At 50.1% G+C, this 24,297-nt stretch overlaps 1 protein-coding gene across 1 annotated transcript; it reads right to left on the bottom strand.

Annotated features, from left to right (window-relative positions):
• Positions 1-269: 269 nt before the first annotated feature.
• LOC106564296 (somatostatin receptor type 5) lies at positions 270-24,053 on the bottom strand. The gene is made up of 6 exons (XM_045692058.1): positions 23,863-24,053; positions 22,170-22,581; positions 3,224-3,610; positions 1,455-1,644; positions 677-759; positions 270-434 (listed from the first exon to the last, which is right to left on the bottom strand). The coding sequence occupies exons 2-6, from the start codon at positions 22,536-22,538 to the stop codon at positions 270-272; spliced, it is 1,194 nt and encodes a 397-aa protein (XP_045548014.1). The 5' UTR covers positions 22,539-22,581; positions 23,863-24,053.
• Between the last annotated feature and the right edge of the window lie 244 nt (positions 24,054-24,297).

Below are 24,297 nucleotides of genomic sequence, written 5' to 3'. Positions count from 1 at the left end.
TATACCATACACTGATTGGTCCTCCTCCCCTCTCTTTACCACACACTGATTGGTCCTCCTCCCCTCCCTTTACCACACACTGATTGGTCCTCCTCCCCTCCCTTTACCACCCCCCTCCACTCCATACCAGGCTGCTGTGTGCCGTGTGTGTCCCTTACATCCGTAATATAGTTTACACACACACACACACACACACACACACACACACACACACACACACACACACACACACACACACACACACACACACACACACACACACACACGGCTCACTCCCTCCTCACCTGACTATTCTGTGGTGTGTGTCCGTTGTGTCCATCGTGGTTCCTAGGCGACAGGAAGGAGTCGTCCCTAGTGGTCTCTCTAGTCTTCTCCATCCTCGGGGCGCTGGGGTCACCATCCTCCACGCCGTTGGCCTTCCGCACGCACAGAACCTTCCGGAGGAAATCAAACACATGGGATCGGGAAGACGATGCACTGTGGTGAGCACTGAGGAAAACTGATATTTTATATAAATACATAACATGTACTAATAAATGTCTCTTCTGTGAAGGGGATGGTGGTGGCTGGCCATAAAGCACATCCAGGTCCCCAGGTCTCCCTCGCAAAAGAGTTTTCAAGCCTCAAGTATCTTTAACTGTAAAGGTTAAATAAAGGTTGAATAAATGATAATCACCTTTCTGAAGCTCTGTCTGAAGTTGTCTGACAGGAAGCCATAGAGAAGAGGGTTGGCACAGGAGTTAACATAGGACAGGATGACTGGGGAGTAGAGACAAAACTAATGGTCAATCAATGTCTGTCTCCCACCTCTCTCTCTCTCTCTCTCGATCCCACCTCTCTCTCTCTCTCTCTCGATCCCACCTCTCTCTCTCTCTCTCTCTCTCTCGATCCCACCTCTCTCTCTCTCTCTCGATCCCACCTCTCTCTCTCTCTCTCGATCCCACCTCTCTCTCTCAGCTCTCTCCCCCTCTCTCTCTCTCTCCTCTCTCTCCCACCTCTCTCTCTCTTTCTCTGTTTCTCTCTCTCTCCCAACTCCCTCTCTCGCTCTCTTTCCCCATCTCCTACCCCTCTCCTCCCCCCTCTTTCCCCTCTCCTCCCCTCTCTTTCCCCTCTCCTCCCCTCTCTTTCCCCTCTCCTCCCTTCTGTTTCCCCTCTCCTCCCCTTTTCCCCATTCCCTCCCCCTCTTTCCCATCCCCTCCCCTCTTCCCCCTCTCCTCCCCCCTCTTTCCCCTCTCCTCCCCATCTCCTCCCCCTCTTTCCCCTCACCTCCCCATCTCCTCCCCCTCTTTCCACTCTTTCCCTCCTTTCCCCTCTCCTCCTCTCTCCAACCCTCTCCCCCCCTTAGGGTTAGAGTGAGTGTAACCTATTCCCCATAGGGCTCTGGTAAACAGTAGTACACTACACAGGGATTAGGGTGCTATTTGGGATGCAGACTAAAAGGTTTCTTCTGTTACCAGAGAAGAAGTAGATGCCGGCGGTCACGGAGGACTCTGGGATGATGATGATGAGGTTGATGATGTTGATAATGAAGAAGGGAAGCCAGCAGAGGACGAAGACCACCACGATGATCACCACCATACGGGTCACCTTACGCTCTGACCGCCGACGCTTGGTGAAGCCTGCCCGCACACCTGAAGACTTCACCTGGAGGGGGTAACAAAATGGTGGTGGTGGAGGAGGAGGATGGCAATGATGATAATGGTGATGATGATAACATGTTATACAAATGTATTCTAAAACATATGAACATGGTAAATTAGAAAAAGGAAAGTTTCAGCAGAACCTCTCTTACATACTATCAAAAGATGCTAACACCGAAAATAATGGTTGGAATGACAAAACAGAACAAAATAATATTCCGGAATGCTTTTTCACACACCTTGAAGATAATGACCACAAAAGCAGCCAGGTCACCCGTGATACAAGTCAGTATTAATCCATCCATGTCTGAGGTCGGGAGATGGTGTGGAAACAGACCACTAGGGGCAACAGTGAGCGCTGTTACATTCAAGTAGGTTTGGGTTTTGCTGGGGTGTTGTAGATGGGTGTAAGCATCTGTGTCACGTCCTGACCATAGAAAGATGTTATTTTCTATGGTAGAGTAGGTCAGGGCGTGACAGGGTTTCTCTCTCTCCATGTTTTCTATGTTTAGGTTCTAATTTTGTATTTCTATGTTGGGGTTTTGTTTGGGATGATCTCCAATTAGAGGCAGCTGGTCCTCGTTGTCTCTAATTGGAGATCATACTTAAGTAGGGGGTTTTTCCACCTGGGTTTGTGGGAGATTATCTTTGAGTCTGTGTATGTTTCACCTCTGCGTCACGGTTTGTTGTTTTTGTCATTCAGTTTATTTATGTATTGCATAGTTTCACAGTATAAATAAAATGTGGAACGACACACGCTGCACTTTGGTCCACTTCTCCTTACGACAGCCGTGACACTCTGCCTCTGGTGCAAAGGTTGTATGTTCAAATCCAGCAATATAAGGTTGTTTTTTGAATCTTTGTTTTAAGCCTAACCTAAACCATTCAGAGTTAATACCTAACCTTAACCATTCAGTGTTAATACCCAAACCTTAACTATTCAGAGTTAATACCTTACCTATTCAGAGTTAATACCTTACCCATTCAGAGTTAATACCTATCCTTAACCATTCTGTGTTAATACCCAAACCTTAACTATTCAGAGTTAATACCTTACCTATTCAGAGTTAATACCTTACCTTAACCATTCAGAGTTAATACCTAACCTTTTAGTCATTTTTGTACTGGCCCCCCGTAGGAATCAAACCCACAACCCTGGCGTTGCACACACCATGCTCTACCAACTGAGCCACAGGGAAGGCATAACTAGTCAGAGTTAATGCCTAACCTTAACCATTCAGAGTTAATACCTAACCTTAAGATTTCAGAGTTAATGCCTAAATGTAACCTTAAACACTTCAACATGTGACATTTGGAACAACTTCGACGTTTGACTTTGAGAAACATGGATGAACGTCTAATTCTGAGGTGAGACTGTGAGAGCTTGTTGCACAAAACAACAACACAGAGAAGTGTTTAATGACCAAATGAAAAAATGACAGAAACATCCACTGTCAGAGAGTTCAAACAGCCGAACCAAACATTTCTAATAATGCAGTCTTGACCACAACGGGCAACCAAAATGATGGTACTGTAGCTAACACAGAAACATAGAAGAAAACCAGAATGATTTTGACCCCCACCTTGACCACAATGAGCAGGTAGCAGAGACAGATGACCAGGAGTGGTCCGAAGAACCCCAGCGTAGCCGTGTACAGTATAAACACGGTCGACCACACATCCTGCGGCTCCGGCCAGCTAATGTTACACGAGTTGAACGTGTCCTGAACGCCGGAGAACACGACAACGGGCAGGACGACCACCAACGACAACGCCCACACCGCGGCGCTCACCACCTTCGCCACTCGTGGACGCCGCCATTTTGTAGACCGTATGGGGTGGACCACGGCCAGGTAGCGGTCGATAGACATCCCGGTCAGACAGAAGATGGAGCTGAACTGGCTCATGGAGTCAGCGGTCATCAGCACGCGACACAGGAAGGAGCCGAATGGCCAGTAGGAGAGAACGTTCTGGAAGGAGGAGAAGGAAGAGGAGGAGGAGGAAGAAGAGATTACTTTATTGTAACTTGTCTTCTGCTTTATTCAAACCCCTCAGAAAGACAAACAGATACAGAGGTTGGTGCAGAGGGACGTTTATAGCTTACGTGCCTTGCTTAAGGGCACAACGGCAAGAGATGAGATGTCATCTTGGACACTGATGCCAGAAACCTTTCAGTTACCCTTACTCCAGACCAGATGATGCCTTGTCGGAGCTAGGATTCAAACCGACAACCCTTGGGTTGCTGGCCCACTCCTCTAACCTGTAGCCTCTAACCTCACCTGGGTGGTCAGGAAGGGAAGTCCCAGGATGTACAGTTCATCTCTAATCTGTAACCTCTGACCTCTAGGATATCTGGGTGGTGAGGAAGGGAAATCCCAGGATGTACAGTGTGTCTCTAACCTCTGACCTCTAGGCTACCTGGGTGGTGAGGAAGGGAAGTCCCAGGATGTACAGTGTGTCTCTAACCTCTAACCTCTAGGCTACCTGGGTGGTGAGGAAGGGAAGTCCCAGGATGTACAGTTCATCTCTAACCTCTAACCTCTGACCTCTAGGCTACCTGGGTGGTGAGGAAGGGAAATCCCAGGATGTACAGTGTGTCTCTAACCTCTGACCTCTAGGCTACCTGGGTGGTGAGGAAGGGAAGCCCCAGGATGTACAGTTCATCTCTAACCTCTAACCTCTGACCTCTAGGCTACCTGGGTGGTGAGGAAGGGAAGCCCCAGGATGTACAGTTCATCTCTAACCTCTAACCTCTAACTTCTAGACTACCTGGGTGGTGAGGAAGGGAAGTCCCAGGATGTACAGTTCATCTCTAACTCTAACCTCCAGACTACCTGGGTGGTGAGGAAGGGAAGTCCCAGGATGTACAGTTCATCTCCAACCTCTGACCTCTAGACTACCTGGGTGGTGAGGAAGGGAAGTCCCAGGATGTACAGTTCATCTCTAACCTCTGACCTCCAGACTACCTGGGTGGTGAGGAAGGGAAGTCCCAGGATGTACAGTTCATCTCTAACCTCTAACCTCCAGACTACCTGTGTGGTGAGGAAGGGAAGTCCCAGGATGTACAGTTCATCTCTAACCTCTGACCTCTAGACTACCTGGGTGGTGAGGAAGGGAAGTCCCAGGATGTACAGTTCATCTCTAACCTCTGACCTCTAGGCTACCTGGGTGGTGAGGAAGGGAAGTCCCAGGATGTACAGTTCATCTCTAACCTCTAACCTCCAGACTACCTGGGTGGTGAGGAAGGGAAGTCCCAGGATGTACAGTTCATCTCTAACCTCTGACCTCCAGACTACCTGGGTGGTGAGGAAGGGAAGTCCCAGGATGTACAGTTCATCTCTAACCTCTGACCTCTAGACTACCTGGGTGGTGAGGAAGGGAAGTCCCAGGATGTACAGTTCATCTCTAACCTCTGACCTCTAGGCTACCTGGATGGTGAGGAAGGGAAGTCCCAGGATGTACAGTTCATCTCTAACCTCTAACCTCTAGACTACCTGGGTGGTGAGGAAGGGAAGTCCCAGGATGTACAGTTAATCTCTACGTCTAACCTCTGACCTCTAGACTACCTGGGAGGTGAGGAAGGGAAGTCCCAGGATGTACAGTTCATCTCTAACCTCTAACTTCTAGGCTACCTGGGTGGTGAGGAAGGGAAGTCCCAGGATGTACAGTTCATCTCTAACCTCTGACCTCTAGACTACCTGGGTGGTGAGGAAGGGAAGTCCCAGGATGTACAGTTCATCTCTTACCTCTAACCTCAAGACTACCTGGGTGGTGAGGAAGGGAAGTCCCAGGATGTACAGTTCATCTCTAACCTCTAACCTCCAGACTACCTGGGTGGTGAGGAAGGGAAGTCCCAGGATGTACAGTTCATCTCTAACGTCTGACCTCTAGACTACCTGGGTGGTGAGGAAGGGAAGTCCCAGGATGTACAGTTCATCTCTAACCTCTGACCTCTAGGCTACCTGGGTGGTGAGGAAGGGAAGTCCCAGGATGTACAGTTCATCTCTAACCTCTGACCTCTAGGCTACCTGGGTGGTGAGGAAGGGAAGTCCCAGGATGTACAGTGTGTCTCTAACCTCTAACATCTAGACTACCTGGGTGGTGAGGAAGGGAAGTCCCAGGATGTACAGTGTGTCTCTAACCTCTAACCTCTAGGCTACCTGGGTGGTGAGGAAGGGAAGTCCCAGGATGTACAGTTCATCTCTAACCTCTAACCTCCAGACTACCTGGGTGGTGAGGAAGGGAAGTCCCAGGATGTACAGTTCATCTCTAACCTCTGACCTCCAGACTACCTGGGTGGTGAGGAAGGGAAGTCCCAGGATGTACAGTTCATCTCTAACCTCTAACCTCTAACCTCTGACCTCTAGACTACCTGGGTGGTGAGAGGAAGTCCAGGATGTATTTTAACCTCTGACCTCTAGGCTACCTGGGTGGTGAGGAAGGGAAGTCCCAGGATGTACAGTGTATCTCTAACCTCTAACCTCTAGGCTACCTGGGTGGTGAGGAAGGGAAGTCCCAGGATGTACAGTTCATCTCTAACCTCTAACCTCTGACCTCTAGACTACCTGGGAGGTGAGGAAGGGAAGTCCCAGGATGTACAGTTCATCTCTAACCTCTAACTTCTAGGCTACCTGGGTGGTGAGGAAGGGAAGTCCCAGGATGTACAGTTCATCTCTAACCTCTGACCTCTAGACTACCTGGGTGGTGAGGAAGGGAAGTCCCAGGATGTACAGTTCATCTCTAACCTCTAACCTCAAGACTACCTGTGTGGTGAGGAAGGGAAGTCCCAGGATGTACAGTTCATCTCTAACATCTGACCTCTAGACTACCTGGGTGGTGAGGAAGGGAAGTCCCAGGATGTACAGTTCATCTCTAACCTCTGACCTCTAGGCTACCTGGGTGGTGAGGAAGGGAAGTCCCAGGATGTACAGTTCATCTCTAACCTCTGACCTCCAGACTACCTGGGTGGTGAAGAAGGGATGTCCCAGGATGTACAGTTCATCTCTAACCTCTAGACTACCTGGGTGGTGAGGAAGGGAAGTCCCAGGATGTACAGTGTGTCTCTAACCTCTGACCTCTAGACTACCTGGGTGGTGAGGAAGGGAAGTCCCAGGATGTACAGTTCATCTCTAACCTCTAACCTCTGACCTCTAGACTACCTGGGTGGTGAGGAAGGGAAGTCCCAGGATGTACAGTTCATCTCTAACCTCTAACCTCTGACCTCTAGACTACCTGGGTGGTGAGGAAGGGAAGTCCCAGGATGTACAGTTCATCTCTTACCTCTAACCTCAAGACTACCTGGGTGGTGAGGAAGGGAAGTCCCAGGATGTACAGTTCATCTCTAACCTCTAACCTCCAGACTACCTGTGTGGTGAGGAAGGGAAGTCCCAGGATGTACAGTTCATCTCTAACATCTGACCTCTAGACTACCTGGGTGGTGAGGAAGGGAAGTCCCAGGATGTACAGTTCATCTCTAACCTCTGACCTCTAGGCTACCTGGGTGGTGAGGAAGGGAAGTCCCAGGATGTACAGTTCATCTCTAACCTCTGAGCTCCAGACTACCTGGGTGGTGAGGAAGGGAAGTCCCAGGATGTACAGTTCATCTCTAACCTCTAGACTACCTGGGTGGTGAGGAAGGGAAGTCCCAGGATGTACAGTGTGTCTCTAACCTCTGACCTCTAGACTACCTGGGTGGTGAGGAAGGGAAGTCCCAGGATGTACAGTTCATCTCTAACCTCTAACCTCTGACCTCTAGACTACCTGGGTGGTGAGGAAGGGAAGTCCCAGGATGTACAGTTCATCTCTAATCTCTAGACAACCTGGGTGGTGAGGAAGGGAAGTCCCAGGATGTACAGTTCATCTGTAACCTCTGACCTCTAGACTACCTGGGTGGTGAGGAAGGGAAGTCCCAGGATGTACAGTTCATCTCTAACCTCTAACCTCTAGGCTACCTGGGTGGTGAGGAAGGGAAGTCCCAGGATGTACAGTTCATCTCTAACCTCTAGACTACCTGGGTAGTGAGGAAGGGAAGTCCCAGGATGTACAGTTCATCTCTAACCTCTGACCTCTAGACTACCTGGGTGGTGAGGAAGGGAAGTCCCAGGATATACAGTTCATCTCTAACCTCTAACTTCTAGGCTACCTGGGTGGTGAGGAAGGGAAGTCCCAGGATGTACAGTTCATCTCTAACCTCTGACCTCTAGACTACCTGGGTGGTGAGGAAGGGAAGTCCCAGGATGTACAGTTCATCTCTTACCTCTAACCTCAAGACTACCTGGGTGGTGAGGAAGGGAAGTCCCAGGATGTACAGTTCATCTCTAACCTCTAACCTCCAGACTACCTGGGTGGTGAGGAAGGGAAGTCCCAGGATGTACAGTTCATCTCTAACGTCTGACCTCTAGACTACCTGGGTGGTGAGGAAGGGAAGTCCCAGGATGTACAGTTCATCTCTAACCTCTGACCTCTAGGCTACCTGGGTGGTGAGGAAGGGAAGTCCCAGGATGTACAGTTCATCTCTAACCTCTGACCTCTAGGCTACCTGGGTGGTGAGGAAGGGAAGTCCCAGGATGTACAGTGTGTCTCTAACCTCTAACATCTAGACTACCTGGGTGGTGAGGAAGGGAAGTCCCAGGATGTACAGTGTGTCTCTAACCTCTAACCTCTAGGCTACCTGGGTGGTGAGGAAGGGAAGTCCCAGGATGTACAGTTCATCTCTAACCTCTAACCTCTGACCTCTAGACTACCTGGGAGGTGAGGAAGGGAAGTCCCAGGATGTACAGTTCATCTCTAACCTCTAACTTCTAGGCTACCTGGGTGGTGAGGAAGGGAAGTCCCAGGATGTACAGTTCATCTCTAACCTCTGACCTCTAGACTACCTGGGTGGTGAGGAAGGGAAGTCCCAGGATGTACAGTTCATCTCTTACCTCTAAACTCAAGACTACCTGGGTGGTGAGGAAGGGAAGTCCCAGGATGTACAGTTCATCTCTAACCTCTAACCTCCAGACTACCTGTGTGGTGAGGAAGGGAAGTCCCAGGATGTACAGTTCATCTCTAACATCTGACCTCTAGACTACCTGGGTGGTGAGGAAGGGAAGTCCCAGGATGTACAGTTCATCTCTAACCTCTGACCTCTAGGCTACCTGGGTGGTGAGGAAGGGAAGTCCCAGGATGTACAGTTCATCTCTAACCTCTGACCTCCAGACTACCTGGGTGGTGAGGAAGGGAAGTCCCAGGATGTACAGTTCATCTCTAACCTCTAGACTACCTGGGTGGTGAGGAAGGGAAGTCCCAGGATGTACAGTGTGTCTCTAACCTCTGACCTCTAGACTACCTGGGTGGTGAGGAAGGGAAGTCCCAGGATGTACAGTTCATCTCTAACCTCTAACCTCTGACCTCTAGACTACCTGGGTGGTGAGGAAGGGAAGTCCCAGGATGTACAGTTCATCTCTAACCTCTAACCTCTGACCTCTAGACTACCTGGGTGGTGAGGAAGGGAAGTCCCAGGATGTACAGTTCATCTCTTACCTCTAACCTCAAGACTACCTGGGTGGTGAGGAAGGGAAGTCCCAGGATGTACAGTTCATCTCTAACCTCTAACCTCCAGACTACCTGTGTGGTGAGGAAGGGAAGTCCCAGGATGTACAGTTCATCTCTAACATCTGACCTCTAGACTACCTGGGTGGTGAGGAAGGGAAGTCCCAGGATGTACAGTTCATCTCTAACCTCTGACCTCTAGGCTACCTGGGTGGTGAGGAAGGGAAGTCCCAGGATGTACAGTTCATCTCTAACCTCTGAGCTCCAGACTACCTGGGTGGTGAGGAAGGGAAGTCCCAGGATGTACAGTTCATCTCTAACCTCTAGACTACCTGGGTGGTGAGGAAGGGAAGTCCCAGGATGTACAGTGTGTCTCTAACCTCTGACCTCTAGACTACCTGGGTGGTGAGGAAGGGAAGTCCCAGGATGTACAGTTCATCTCTAACCTCTAACCTCTGACCTCTAGACTACCTGGGTGGTGAGGAAGGGAAGTCCCAGGATGTACAGTTCATCTCTAATCTCTAGACTACCTGGGTGGTGAGGAAGGGAAGTCCCAGGATGTACAGTTCATCTGTAACCTCTGACCTCCAGACTACCTGGGTGGTGAGGAAGGGAAGTCCCAGGATGTACAGTTCATCTCTAACCTCTAACCTCTAGGCTACCTGGGTGGTGAGGAAGGGAAGTCCCAGGATGTACAGTTCATCTCTAACCTCTAGACTACCTGGGTAGTGAGGAAGGGAAGTCCCAGGATGTACAGTTCATCTCTAACCTCTGACCTCTAGACTACCTGGGTGGTGAGGAAGGGAAGTCCCAGGATGTACAGTTCATCTCTAACCTCTGACCTCTAGGCTACCTGGGTGGTGAGGAAGGGAAGTCCCAGGATGTACAGTTCATCTCTAACCTCTGACCTCCAGACTACCTGGGTGGTGAGGAAGGGAAGTCCCAGGATGTACAGTTCATCTCTAACCTCTAGACTACCTGGGTGGTGAGGAAGGGAAGTCCCAGGATGTACAGTGTGTCTCTAACCTCTGACCTCTAGACTACCTGGGTGGTGAGGAAGGGAAGTCCCAGGATGTACAGTTCATCTCTAACCTCTAACCTCTGACCTCTAGACTACCTGGGTGGTGAGGAAGGGAAGTCCCAGGATGTACAGTTCATCTCTAACCTCTAACCTCTGACCTCTAGACTACCTGGGTGGTGAGTAAGGGAAGTCCCAGGATGTACAGTTCATCTCTTACCTCTAACCTCAAGACTACCTGGGTGGTGAGGAAGGGAAGTCCCAGGATGTACAGTTCATCTCTAACCTCTAACCTCCAGACTACCTGTGTGGTGAGGAAGGGAAGTCCCAGGATGTACAGTTCATCTCTAACATCTGACCTCTAGACTACCTGGGTGGTGAGGAAGGGAAGTCCCAGGATGTACAGTTCATCTCTAACCTCTGACCTCTAGGCTACCTGGGTGGTGAGGAAGGGAAGTCCCAGGATGTACAGTTCAGCTCTAACCTCTGAGCTCCAGACTACCTGGGTGGTGAGGAAGGGAAGTCCCAGGATGTACAGTTCATCTCTAACCTCTAGACTACCTGGGTGGTGAGGAAGGGAAGTCCCAGGATGTACAGTGTGTCTCTAACCTCTGACCTCTAGACTACCTGGGTGGTGAGGAAGGGAAGTCCCAGGATGTACAGTTCATCTCTAACCTCTAACCTCTGACCTCTAGACTACCTGGGTGGTGAGGAAGGGAAGTCCCAGGATGTACAGTTCATCTCTAATCTCTAGACTACCTGGGTGGTGAGGAAGGGAAGTCCCAGGATGTACAGTTCATCTGTAACCTCTGACCTCTAGACTACCTGGGTGGTGAGGAAGGGAAGTCCCAGGATGTACAGTTCATCTCTAACCTCTAACCTCTAGGCTACCTGGGTGGTGAGGAAGGGAAGTCCCAGGATGTACAGTTCATCTCTAACCTCTAGACTACCTGGGTAGTGAGGAAGGGAAGTCCCAGGATGTACAGTTCATCTCTAACCTCTGACCTCTAGAGTACCTGGGTGGTGAGGAAGGGAAGTCCCAGGATGTACAGTTCATCTCTAACCTCTGACCTCTAGGCTACCTGGGTGGTGAGGAAGGGAAGTCCCAGGATGTACAGTTCATCTCTAACCTCTAACCTCCAGACTACCTGGGTGGTGAGGAAGGGAAGTCCCAGGATGTACAGTTCATCTCTAACCTCTAACCTCTGACCTCTAGACTACCTGGGTGGTGAGGAAGGGAAGTCCCAGGATGTACAGTTCATCTCTAACCTCTAACCTCTGACCTCTAGACTACCTGGGTGGTGAGTAAGGGAAGTCCCAGGATGTACAGTTCATCTCTTACCTCTAACCTCAAGACTACCTGGGTGGTGAGGAAGGGAAGTCCCAGGATGTACAGTTCATCTCTAACCTCTAACCTCCAGACTACCTGTGTGGTGAGGAAGGGAAGTCCCAGGATGTACAGTTCATCTCTAACCTCTGACCTCTAGGCTACCTGGGTGGTGAGGAAGGGAAGTCCCAGGATGTACAGTTCAGCTCTAACCTCTGAGCTCCAGGCTACCTGGGTGGTGAGGAAGGGAAGTCCCAGGATGTACAGTTCATCTCTAACCTCTAGACTACCTGGGTGGTGAGGAAGGGAAGTCCCAGGATGTACAGTGTGTCTCTAACCTCTGACCTCTAGACTACCTGGGTGGTGAGGAAGGGAAGTCCCAGGATGTACAGTTCATCTCTAACCTCTAACCTCTGACCTCTAGGCTACCTGGGTGGTGAGGAAGGGAAGTCCCAGGATGTACAGTTCATCTCTAATCTCTAGACTACCTGGGTGGTGAGGAAGGGAAGTCCCAGGATGTACAGTTCATCTGTAACCTCTGACCTCTAGACTACCTGGGTGGTGAGGAAGGGAAGTCCCAGGATGTACAGTTCATCTCTAACCTCTAGGCTACCTGGGTGGTGAGGAAGGGAAGTCCCAGGATGTACAGTTCATCTCTAACCTCTAGACTACCTGGGTAGTGAGGAAGGGAAGTCCCAGGATGTACAGTTCATCTCTAACCTCTGACCTCTAGAGTACCTGGGTGGTGAGGAAGGGAAGTCCCAGGATGTACAGTTCATCTCTAACCTCTGACCTCTAGGCTACCTGGGTGGTGAGGAAGGGAAGTCCCAGGATGTACAGTTCATCTCTAACCTCTAACCTCCAGACTACCTGGGTGGTGAGGAAGGGAAGTCCCAGGATGTACAGTTCATCTCTAACCTCTGACCTCCAGACTACCTGGGTGGTGAGGAAGGGAAGTCCCAGGATGTACAGTTCATCTCTAACCTCTAGACTACCTGGGTGGTGAGGAAGGGAAGTCCCAGGATGTACAGTGTGTCTCTAACCTCTGACCTCTAGACTACCTGGGTGGTGAGGAAGGGAAGTCCCAGGATGTACAGTTCATCTCTAACCTCTAACCTCTGACCTCTAGACTACCTGGGTGGTGAGGAAGGGAAGTCCCAGGATGTACAGTTCATCTCTAATCTCTAGACTACCTGGGTGGTGAGGAAGGGAAGTCCCAGGATGTACAGTTCATCTGTAACCTCTGACCTCTAGACTACCTGGGTGGTGAGGAAGGGAAGTCCCAGGATGTACAGTTCATCTCTAACCTCTAGGCTACCTGGGTGGTGAGGAAGGGAAGTCCCAGGATGTACAGTTCATCTCTAACCTCTAGACTACCTGGGTAGTGAGGAAGGGAAGTCCCAGGATGTACAGTTCATCTCTAACCTCTGACCTCTAGAGTACCTGGGTGGTGAGGAAGGGAAGTCCCAGGATGTACAGTTCATCTCTAACCTCTGACCTCTAGGCTACCTGGGTGGTGAGGAAGGGAAGTCCCAGGATGTACAGTTCATCTCTAACCTCTAACCTCCAGACTACCTGGGTGGTGAGGAAGGGAAGTCCCAGGATGTACAGTTCATCTCTAACCTCTGACCTCTAGGCTACCTGGGTGGTGAGGAAGGGAAGTCCCAGGATGTACAGTTCATCTCTAACCTCTAACCTCTAACCTCTGACCTCTAGACTACCTGGGTGGTGAGGAAGGGAAGTCCCAGGATGTACAGTTCATCTCTAACCTCTGACCTCTAGGCTACCTGGATGGTGAGGAAGGGAAGTCCCAGGATGTACAGTTCATCTCTAACCTCTAACCTCTAGACTACCTGGGTGGTGAGGAAGGGAAGTCCCAGGATGTACAGTTAATCTCTACGTCTAACCTCTGACCTCTAGACTACCTGGGAGGTGAGGAAGGGAAGTCCCAGGATGTACAGTTCATCTCTAACCTCTAACTTCTAGGCTACCTGGGTGGTGAGGAAGGGAAGTCCCAGGATGTACAGTTCATCTCTAACCTCTGACCTCTAGACTACCTGGGTGGTGAGGAAGGGAAGTCCCAGGATGTACAGTTCATCTCTTACCTCTAACCTCAAGACTACCTGGGTGGTGAGGAAGGGAAGTCCCAGGATGTACAGTTCATCTCTAACCTCTAACCTCCAGACTACCTGGGTGGTGAGGAAGGGAAGTCCCAGGATGTACAGTTCATCTCTAACGTCTGACCTCTAGACTACCTGGGTGGTGAGGAAGGGAAGTCCCAGGATGTACAGTTCATCTCTAACCTCTGACCTCTAGGCTACCTGGGTGGTGAGGAAGGGAAGTCCCAGGATGTACAGTTCAACTCTAACCTCTGACCTCTAGGCTACCTGGGTGGTGAGGAAGGGAAGTCCCAGGATGTACAGTGTGTCTCTAACCTCTAACATCTAGACTACCTGGGTGGTGAGGAAGGGAAGTCCCAGGATGTACAGTTCATCTCTAACCTCTAGACTACCTGGGTAGTGAGGAAGGGAAGTCCCAGGATGTACAGTTCATCTCTAACCTCTGACCTCTAGACTACCTGGGTGGTGAGGAAGGGAAGTCCCAGGATGTACAGTTCATCTCTAACCTCTGACCTCTAGGCTACCTGGGTGGTGAGGAAGGGAAGTCCCAGGATGTACAGTTCATCTCTAACCTCTAACCTCCAGACTACCTGGGTGGTGAGGAAGGGAAGTCCCAGGATGTACAGTTCATCTCTAACCTCTGACCTCCAGACTACCTGGGTGGTGAGGAAGGGAAGTCCCAGGATGTACAGTTCATCTCTAACCTCAACCTCTAACCTCTGACCTCTAGACTACCTGGGTGGTGAGGAAGGGAAGTCCCAGGATGTACAGTTCATCTCTAACCTCTGACCTCTAGGCTACCTGGGATGGTGAGGAAGGGAAGTCCCAGGATGTACAGTTCATCTCTAACCTCTAACCTCTAGACTACCTGGGTGGTGAGGAAGGGAAGTCCCAGGATGTACAGTTAATCTCTACGTCTAACCTCTGACCTCTAGACTACCTGGGAGGTGAGGAAGGGAAGTCCCAGGATGTACAGTTCATCTCTAACCTCTAACTTCTAGGCTACCTGGGTGGTGAGGAAGGGAAGTCCCAGGATGTACAGTTCATCTCTAACCTCTGACCTCTAGACTACCTGGGTGGTGATGAAGGGAAGTCCCAGGATGTACAGTTCATCTCTTACCTCTAACCTCAAGACTACCTGGGTGGTGAGGAAGGGAAGTCCCAGGATGTACAGTTCATCTCTAACCTCTAACCTCCAGACTACCTGGGTGGTGAGGAAGGGAAGTCCCAGGATGTACAGTTCATCTCTAACGTCTGACCTCTAGACTACCTGGGTGGTGAGGAAGGGAAGTCCCAGGATGTACAGTTCATCTCTAACCTCTGACCTCTAGGCTACCTGGGTGGTGAGGAAGGGAAGTCCCAGGATGTACAGTTCATCTCTAACCTCTGACCTCTAGGCTACCTGGGTGGTGAGGAAGGGAAGTCCCAGGATGTACAGTGTGTCTCTAACCTCTAACATCTAGACTACCTGGGTGGTGAGGAAGGGAAGTCCCAGGATGTACAGTGAGTCTCTAACCTCTAACCTCTAGGCTACCTGGGTGGTGAGGAAGGGAAGTCCCAGGATGTACAGTTCATCTCTAACCTCTAACCTCGAGACTACCTGGGTGGTGAGGAAGGGAAGTCCCAGGATGTACAGTTCATCTCTAACCTCTGACCTCCAGACTACCTGGGTGGTGAGGAAGGGAAGTCCCAGGATGTACAGTTCATCTCTAACCTCTAACTCTAACCTCTGACCTCTAGACTACCTGGGTGGTGAGGAAGGGAAGTCCCAGGATGTACAGTTCATCTCTAACCTCTGACCTCTAGGCTACCTGGGTGGTGAGGAAGGGAAGTCCCAGGATGTACAGTTCATCTCTAACCTCTAACCTCTAGACTACCTGGGTGGTGAGGAAGGGAAGTCCCAGGATGTACAGTTAATCTCTACGTCTAACCTCTGACCTCTAGACTACCTGGGTGGTGAGGAAGGGAAGTCCCAGGATGTACAGTTCATCTCTAACCTCTGACCTCTAGGCTACCTGGGAGGTGAGGAAGGGAAGTCCCAGGATGTACAGTTCATCTCTAACCTCTAACTTCTAGGCTACCTGGGTGGTGAGGAAGGGAAGTCCCAGGATGTACAGTTCATCTCTAACCTCTGACCTCTAGACTACCTGGGTGGTGAGGAAGGGAAGTCCCAGGATGTACAGTTCATCTCTTTCCTCTAACCTCAAGACTACCTGGGTGTTGAGGAAGGGAAGTCCCAGGATGTACAGTTCATCTCTAACCTCTAACCTCCAGACTACCTGGGTGGTGAGGAAGGGAAGTCCCAGGATGTACAGTTCATCTCTAACGTCTGACCTCTAGACTACCTGGGTGGTGAGGAAGGGAAGTCCCAGGATGTACAGTTCATCTCTAACCTCTGACCTCTAGGCTACCTGGGTGGTGAGGAAGGGAAGTCCCAGGATGTACAGTTCATCTCTAACCTCTGACCTCTAGGCTACCTGGGTGGTGAGGAAGGGAAGTCCCAGGATGTACAGTGTGTCTCTAACCTCTAACATCTAGACTACCTGGGTGGTGAGGAAGGGAAGTCCCAGGATGTACAGTGTGTCTCTAACCTCTAACCTCTAGGCTACCTGGGTGGTGAGGAAGGGAAGTCCCAGGATGTACAGTTCATCTCTAACCTCTAACTTCTAGGCTACCTGGATGGTGAGGAAGGGAAGTCCCAGGATGTACAGTTCATCTCTAACCTCTGACCTCTAGACTACCTGGGTGGTGAGGAAGGGAAGTCCCAGGATGTACAGTTCATCTCTAACCTCTAACCTCTAGACTACCTGTGTGGTGAGGAAGGGAAGTCCCAGGATGTACAGTTCATCTCTAACATCTAACCTCTAGACTACCTGGGTGGTGAGGAAGGGAAGTCCCAGGATGTACAGTTCATCTCTAACCTCTAACCTCTAGGCTACCTGGGTGGTGAGGAAGGGAAGTCCCAGGATGTGCAGTTCATCTCTAACCTCTGACCTCCAGACTACCTGGGTGGTGAGGAAGGGAAGTCCCAGGATGTACAGTTCATCTCTAACCTCTAGACTACCTGGGTGGTGAGGAAGGGAAGTCCCAGGATGTACAGTGTGTCTCTAACCTCTGACCTCTAGGCTACCTGGGTGGTGAGGAAGGGAAGTCCCAGGATGTACAGTTCATCTCTAACCTCTAACCTCTGACCTCTAGACTACCTGGGTGGTGAGGAAGGGAAGTCCCAGGATGTACAGTTCATCTCTAACCTCTAACCTCTGACCTCTAGACTACCTGGGTGGTGAGGAAGGGAAGTCCCAGGATGTACAGTTCATCTCTAACCTCTAACCTCAAGGCTACCTGGGTGGTGAGGAAGGGAAGTCCCAGGATGTACAGTTCATCTCTAACCTCTAACCTCCAGACTACCTGTGTGGTGAGGAAGGGAAGTCCCAGGATGTACAGTTCATCTCTAACATCTGACCTCTAGACTACCTGGGTGGTGAGGAAGGGAAGTCCCAGGATGTACAGTTCATCTCTAACCTCTGACCTCTAGGCTACCTGGGTGGTGAGGAAGGGAAGTCCCAGGATGTACAGTTCATCTCTAACCTCTAACCTCCAGACTACCTGGGTGGTGAGGAAGGGAAGTCCCAGGATGTACAGTTCATCTCTAACGTCTGACCTCTAGACTACCTGGGTGGTGAGGAAGGGAAGTCCCAGGATGTACAGTTCATCTCTAACCTCTGACCTCTAGGCTACCTGGGTGGTGAGGAAGGGAAGTCCCAGGATGTACAGTTCATCTCTAACCTCTGACCTCTAGGCTACCTGGGTGGTGAGGAAGGGAAGTCCCAGGATGTACAGTGTGTCTCTAACCTCTAACATCTAGACTACCTGGGTGGTGAGGAAGGGAAGTCCCAGGATGTACAGTGTGTCTCTAACCTCTAACCTCTAGGCTACCTGGGTGGTGAGGAAGGGAAGTCCCAGGATGTACAGTTCATCTCTAACCTCTAACTTCTAGGCTACCTGGATGGTGAGGAAGGGAAGTCCCAGGATGTACAGTTCATCTCTAACCTCTGACCTCTAGACTACCTGGGTGGTGAGGAAGGGAAGTCCCAGGATGTACAGTTCATCTCTAACCTCTAACCTCCAGACTACCTGTGTGGTGAGGAAGGGAAGTCCCAGGATGTACAGTTCATCTCTAACATCTGACCTCTAGACTACCTGGGTGGTGAGGAAGGGAAGTCCCAGGATGTACAGTTCATCTCTAACCTCTGACCTCTAGGCTACCTGGGTGGTGAGGAAGGGAAGTCCCAGGATGTGCAGTTCATCTCTAACCTCTGACCTCCAGACTACCTGGGTGGTGAGGAAGGGAAGTCCCAGGATGTACAGTTCATCTCTAACCTCTAGACTACCTGGGTGGTGAGGAAGGGAAGTCCCAGGATGTACAGTGTGTCTCTAACCTCTGACCTCTAGACTACCTGGGTGGTGAGGAAGGGAAGTCCCAGGATGTACAGTTCATCTCTAACCTCTAACCTCTGACCTCTAGACTACCTGGGTGGTGAGGAAGGGAAGTCCCAGGATGTACAGTTCATCTCTAACCTCTAACCTCTGACCTCTAGACTACCTGGGTGGTGAGGAAGGGAAGTCCCAGGATGTACAGTTCATCTCTTACCTCTAACCTCAAGACTACCTGGGTGGTGAGGAAGGGAAGTCCCAGGATGTACAGTTCATCTCTAACCTCTAACCTCCAGACTACCTGTGTGGTGAGGAAGGGAAGTCCCAGGATGTACAGTTCATCTCTAACATCTGACCTCTAGACTACCTGGGTGGTGAGGAAGGGAAGTCCCAGGATGTACAGTTCATCTCTAACCTCTGACCTCTAGGCTACCTGGGTGGTGAGGAAGGGAAGTCCCAGGATGTACAGTTCATCTCTAACCTCTGAGCTCCAGACTACCTGGGTGGTGAGGAAGGGAAGTCCCAGGATGTACAGTTCATCTCTAACCTCTAGACTACCTGGGTGGTGAGGAAGGGAAGTCCCAGGATGTACAGTGTGTCTCTAACCTCTGACCTCTAGACTACCTGGGTGGTGAGGAAGGGAAGTCCCAGGATGTACAGTTCATCTCTAACCTCTAACCTCTGACCTCTAGACTACCTGGGTGGTGAGGAAGGGAAGTCCCAGGATGTACAGTTCATCTCTAATCTCTAGGCTACCTGGGTGGTGAGGAAGGGAAGTCCCAGGATGTACAGTTCATCTGTAACCTCTGACCTCTAGACTACCTGGGTGGTGAGGAAGGGAAGTCCCAGGATGTACAGTTCATCTCTAACCTCTAACCTCTAGACTACCTGGGTGGTGAGGAAGGGAAGTCCCAGGATGTACAGTTCATCTCTGACCTCTAGACTACCTGGGTGGTGAGGAAGGGAAGTCCCAGGATGTACAGTTCATCTCTAACCTCTGACCTCTAGACTACCTGGGTGGTGAGGAAGGGAAGTCCCAGGATGTACAGTTCATCTCTAACCTCACTTCTAGGCTACCTGGGTGGTGAGGAAGGGAAGTCCCAGGATGTACAGTTCATCTGTAACCTCTGACCTCTAGACTACCTGGGTGGTGAGGAAGGGAAGTCCCAGGATGTACAGTTCATCTCTTACCTCTAACCTCTAGGCTACCTGGGTGGTGAGGAAGGGAAGTCCCAGGATGTACAGTTCATCTCTAACCTCTAGACTACCTGGGTAGTGAGGAAGGGAAGTCCCAGGATGTACAGTTCATCTCTAACCTCTGACCTCTAGACTACCTGGGTGGTGAGGAAGGGAAGTCCCAGGATATACAGTTCATCTCTAACCTCTAACTTCTAGGCTACCTGGGTGGTGAGGAAGGGAAGTCCCAGGATGTACAGTTCATCTCTAACCTCTGACCTCTAGACTACCTGGGTGGTGAGGAAGGGAAGTCCCAGGATGTACAGTTCATCTCTTACCTCTAACCTCAAGACTACCTGGGTGGTGAGGAAGGGAAGTCCCAGGATGTACAGTTCATCTCTAACCTCTAACCTCCAGACTACCTGGGTGGTGAGGAAGGGAAGTCCCAGGATGTACAGTTCATCTCTAACGTCTGACCTCTAGACTACCTGGGTGGTGAGGAAGGGAAGTCCCAGGATGTACAGTTCATCTCTAACCTCTGACCTCTAGGCTACCTGGGTGGTGAGGAAGGGAAGTCCCAGGATGTACAGTTCATCTCTAACCTCTGACCTCTAGGCTACCTGGGTGGTGAGGAAGGGAAGTCCCAGGATGTACAGTGTGTCTCTAACCTCTAACATCTAGACTACCTGGGTGGTGAGGAAGGGAAGTCCCAGGATGTACAGTGTGTCTCTAACCTCTAACCTCTAGGCTACCTGGGTGGTGAGGAAGGGAAGTCCCAGGATGTACAGTTCATCTCTAACCTCTAACCTCTGACCTCTAGACTACCTGGGAGGTGAGGAAGGGAAGTCCCAGGATGTACAGTTCATCTCTAACCTCTAACTTCTAGGCTACCTGGGTGGTGAGGAAGGGAAGTCCCAGGATGTACAGTTCATCTCTAACCTCTGACCTCTAGACTACCTGGGTGGTGAGGAAGGGAAGTCCCAGGATGTACAGTTCATCTCTTACCTCTAACCTCAAGACTACCTGGGTGGTGAGGAAGGGAAGTCCCAGGATGTACAGTTCATCTCTAACCTCTAACCTCCAGACTACCTGTGTGGTGAGGAAGGGAAGTCCCAGGATGTACAGTTCATCTCTAACATCTGACCTCTAGACTACCTGGGTGGTGAGGAAGGGAAGTCCCAGGATGTACAGTTCATCTCTAACCTCTGACCTCTAGGCTACCTGGGTGGTGAGGAAGGGAAGTCCCAGGATGTACAGTTCATCTCTAACCTCTGACCTCCAGACTACCTGGGTGGTGAGGAAGGGAAGTCCCAGGATGTACAGTTCATCTCTAACCTCTAGACTACCTGGGTGGTGAGGAAGGGAAGTCCCAGGATGTACAGTGTGTCTCTAACCTCTGACCTCTAGACTACCTGGGTGGTGAGGAAGGAAAGTCCCAGGATGTACAGTTCATCTCTAACCTCTAACCTCTGACCTCTAGACTACCTGGGTGGTGAGGAAGGGAAGTCCCAGGATGTACAGTTCATCTCTAACCTCTACTCTAGACTACCTGGGTGGTGAGGAAGGGAAGTCCCAGGATGTACAGTTCATCTGTTACCTCTGACCTCAAGACTACCTGGGTGGTGAGGAAGGGAAGTCCCAGGATGTACAGTTCATCTCTAACCTCTAACCTCCAGGCTACCTGTGTGGTGAGGAAGGGAAGTCCCAGGATGTACAGTTCATCTCTAACCTCTAGACTACCTGGGTAGTGAGGAAGGGAAGTCCCAGGATGTACAGTTCATCTCTAACCTCTGACCTCTAGACTACCTGGGTGGTGAGGAAGGGAAGTCCCAGGATATACAGTTCATCTCTAACCTCTGACCTCTAGGCTACCTGGGTGGTGAGGAAGGGAAGTCCCAGGATGTACAGTGTGTCTCTAACCTCTGACCTCTAGACTACCTGGGTGGTGAGGAAGGGAAGTCCCAGGATGTACAGTTCATCTCTAACCTCTAACCTCTGACCTCTAGACTACCTGGGTGGTGAGGAAGGGAAGTCCCAGGATGTACAGTTCATCTCTAATCTCTAGACTACCTGGGTGGTGAGGAAGGGAAGTCCCAGGATGTACAGTTCATCTGTAACCTCTGACCTCTAGACTACCTGGGTGGTGAGGAAGGGAAGTCCCAGGATGTACAGTTCATCTCTAACCTCTAACCTCTAGGCTACCTGGGTGGTGAGGAAGGGAAGTCCCAGGATGTACAGTTCATCTCTAACCTCTAGACTACCTGGGTAGTGAGGAAGGGAAGTCCCAGGATGTACAGTTCATCTCTAACCTCTGACCTCTAGACTACCTGGGTGGTGAGGAAGGGAAGTCCCAGGATATACAGTTCATCTCTAACCTCTGACCTCTAGGCTACCTGGGTGGTGAGGAAGGGAAGTCCCAGGATGTACAGTTCATCTCTAACCTCTGACCTCTAGACTACCTGGGTGGTGAGGAAGGGAAGTCCCAGGATGTACAGTTCATCTCTAACCTCTGACCTCTAGGCTACCTGGGTGGTGAGGAAGGGAAGTCCCAGGATGTACAGTTCATCTCTAACCTCTAACCTCTAGACTACCTGGGTGGTGAGGAAGGGAAGTCCCAGGATGTACAGTGTGTCTCTAACCTCTAACCTCTAGACTACCTGGGTGGTGAGGAAGGGAAGTCCCAGGATGTACAGTTCATCTCTAACCTCTAACCTCTAGACTACCTGGGTGGTGAGGAAGGGAAGTCCCAGGATGTACAGTTCATCTCTAACCTCTGACCTCTAGACTACCTGGGTGGTGAGGATGGGAAGTCCCAGGATGTACAGTTCATCTCTAACCTCTGACCTCTAGGCTACCTGGGTGGTGAGGAAGGGAAGTCCCAGGATGTACAGTTCATCTCTAACCTCTAACCTCTTGGCTACCTGGGTGGTGAGGAAGGGAAGTCCCAGGATGTACAGTTCGTCTGCGACTGCCAGGTTCAGGATATAGATGTTGGTGACGGTCTTCATCTTGGCGTAGCGCAGCACCACGTAGATAGCCAGGGTGTTACCGATCAGGCCGACCACGAACACACTCAGGGAGATGACCGCAGTCATCAGGGTACTGCTGCCCTGGAACGGGACACTCTGACTGGACACGTTGGAGGAGGAACTGGGGAAGAAGGATGGGGAGGGGAAGGACGGGGTCGCAGTACCAGAATCAGGGTAGGAGTAGTGATACCCCAGGTTGGGTGTGGAGGTGTTGGGGTCACCAGAGAGCGGTGTCCAGCCTGTCCTGTCCACAGGCTCCATTGTGGATGTAGGGTGTGTAGGGGAGGGGAGGAGACCTTCAGACCTGCAGCAGAAGAGACAGAAAATTAAAAGAGGTGTGTGTGTGTGTGAGTCTCTGTGATAAAAGGAATGCAACTCTATCTACTGTAAAACTCCAGTAAAAATGTACGATTCATCACATGTTGTCGGGCGGTTGTGGATGGGTTATTAGCAAACAGCTGACACGTGCATCACTAACGCACGCACACACACACACACACACCACATCACACACACACACCACATCACACACACACACATATACGCATACCAACACACACACTCATGCACACACACACACATACAGACATATACACACGTACACACACATACACACAAACACATGCATACACACACACATACCAACATAACACACACGCATACACACACATACATACACACACACATATACGCATACCAACATACACACACACGCATACACACACACACATATACGCATACCAACATACACACACATACACGCATACCAACATACACACACCTACACATACACACACGCATACACACACACACATGCACACACATATGCACACAAATACACACACAGGCATACAGACATATACACGTACACGCACACACACAGACATACACACACGTACACACACACAGACATACACACACATACACACGCATGCTCACACATGGACATTGCGTAAACAACTAATCTAACATGAACAAGCACACACACACAGCGTGCAGACGAACTGTACATCCTGGGACTTCCCTTCCTCACCACCCAGGTAGCCTTTTCTGCACGCTGTTTAAAAGCTGTGTCGGTAATTTAACCAGAGTCAGATGATATCATGGATAGGCCTACCATTTGTATGTTTCTACGTGCAGTTGGCTAGCGGTAGCGCAATGACTGGAAGTCTACATGAACAGCTAGCATGCTAACGATTCGTGTAGACTTCTAGTCATTGCGCTAACACTAGTTAGCAATGGCTCCCGAAACGACCTTCAACTTTCCTTCAACCTGCACGCAGAGACATAAAAATGGTAGCCTATCCACTAGTTCGTCTGACTTTGGGGAAGTAGAAAAATGGCTTAACTGCCAAAATGTCGCACTGTCAGCATACACATAGACCTTGGATCCAACTTCAACATATAGGAGTCTCAAACACCCTTATATATGACATAGGTCCTAAACCTATGGAATAGCACACATACAAAATCTCAATGTTACAAAAATATACTAAATGTATTATAAAAAAAACATGTTTTTTTTCTCGATTATGTAGGCTATATCAGATTGTAGGTTATAAAATAATGTTAGGCTAAGTTTTACCTGGCTTTAAGTGCGCATTCTCAATTAAGCTTAAGTGGAAATTCAAATTCCGATGTATTTGAAACTTAAAAGACAGCGAGAAGAAAAAGTCTAAAGATGTGGATGACTGAACCGATTTCCAAAGATGAACGGATAAAAGTCTGAAGATAAAAGTCCTTCTCTTCTCATGGTTCGTTTTGAAAACAATCAAAATCCAGAGAAACTCGTTGTTACATCCTCCCAAAGAAGTGTATTTTCAATATTTCATGAAATATTTCAAATTCCAAACCGTTTTTTCGGTTGAGGTGAGAGAGCGGAGCCTGGCGCTCTCAGTCGCTGTCCGTGGTATCGGTACTGATCACTCTAGCGCAGCGTCTCTACTTCTCTCTTGCTCTGCTCGTCTTCCTACTTAGAGGACCATTTTGATTTTAATCATTACTTCATAACTGACTTAAC

This window comes from Salmo salar, chromosome ssa12 (assembly GCF_905237065.1).
Source record: "Salmo salar chromosome ssa12, Ssal_v3.1, whole genome shotgun sequence".
Classification (NCBI taxonomy): domain Eukaryota; kingdom Metazoa; phylum Chordata; class Actinopteri; order Salmoniformes; family Salmonidae; genus Salmo; species Salmo salar.
The sequence above is the reverse complement of the archived record's forward strand: the minus strand, read 5'-3'. Positions and strand labels throughout refer to the sequence as shown.

What these genes read in the sequence shown, in the direction of transcription:
- LOC106564296 (XM_045692058.1), bottom strand. Translation starts at nt 22,538, where the DNA reads ATGGAGCCTGTGGACAGGACAGGCTGGACACCGCTCTCTGGTGACCCC. An exon ending in ACCTGCTCATTGTGGTCAAG is followed by an intron (nt 1,645 to 3,223) that starts GTGGGGGTCAAA and finishes TACCCCCTCCAG; the next exon opens with GTGAAGTCTTCAGGTGTGCG. An exon ending in CGGCATCTACTTCTTCTCTG is followed by an intron (nt 760 to 1,454) that starts GTAACAGAAGAA and finishes TCTACTCCCCAG; the next exon opens with TCATCCTGTCCTATGTTAAC.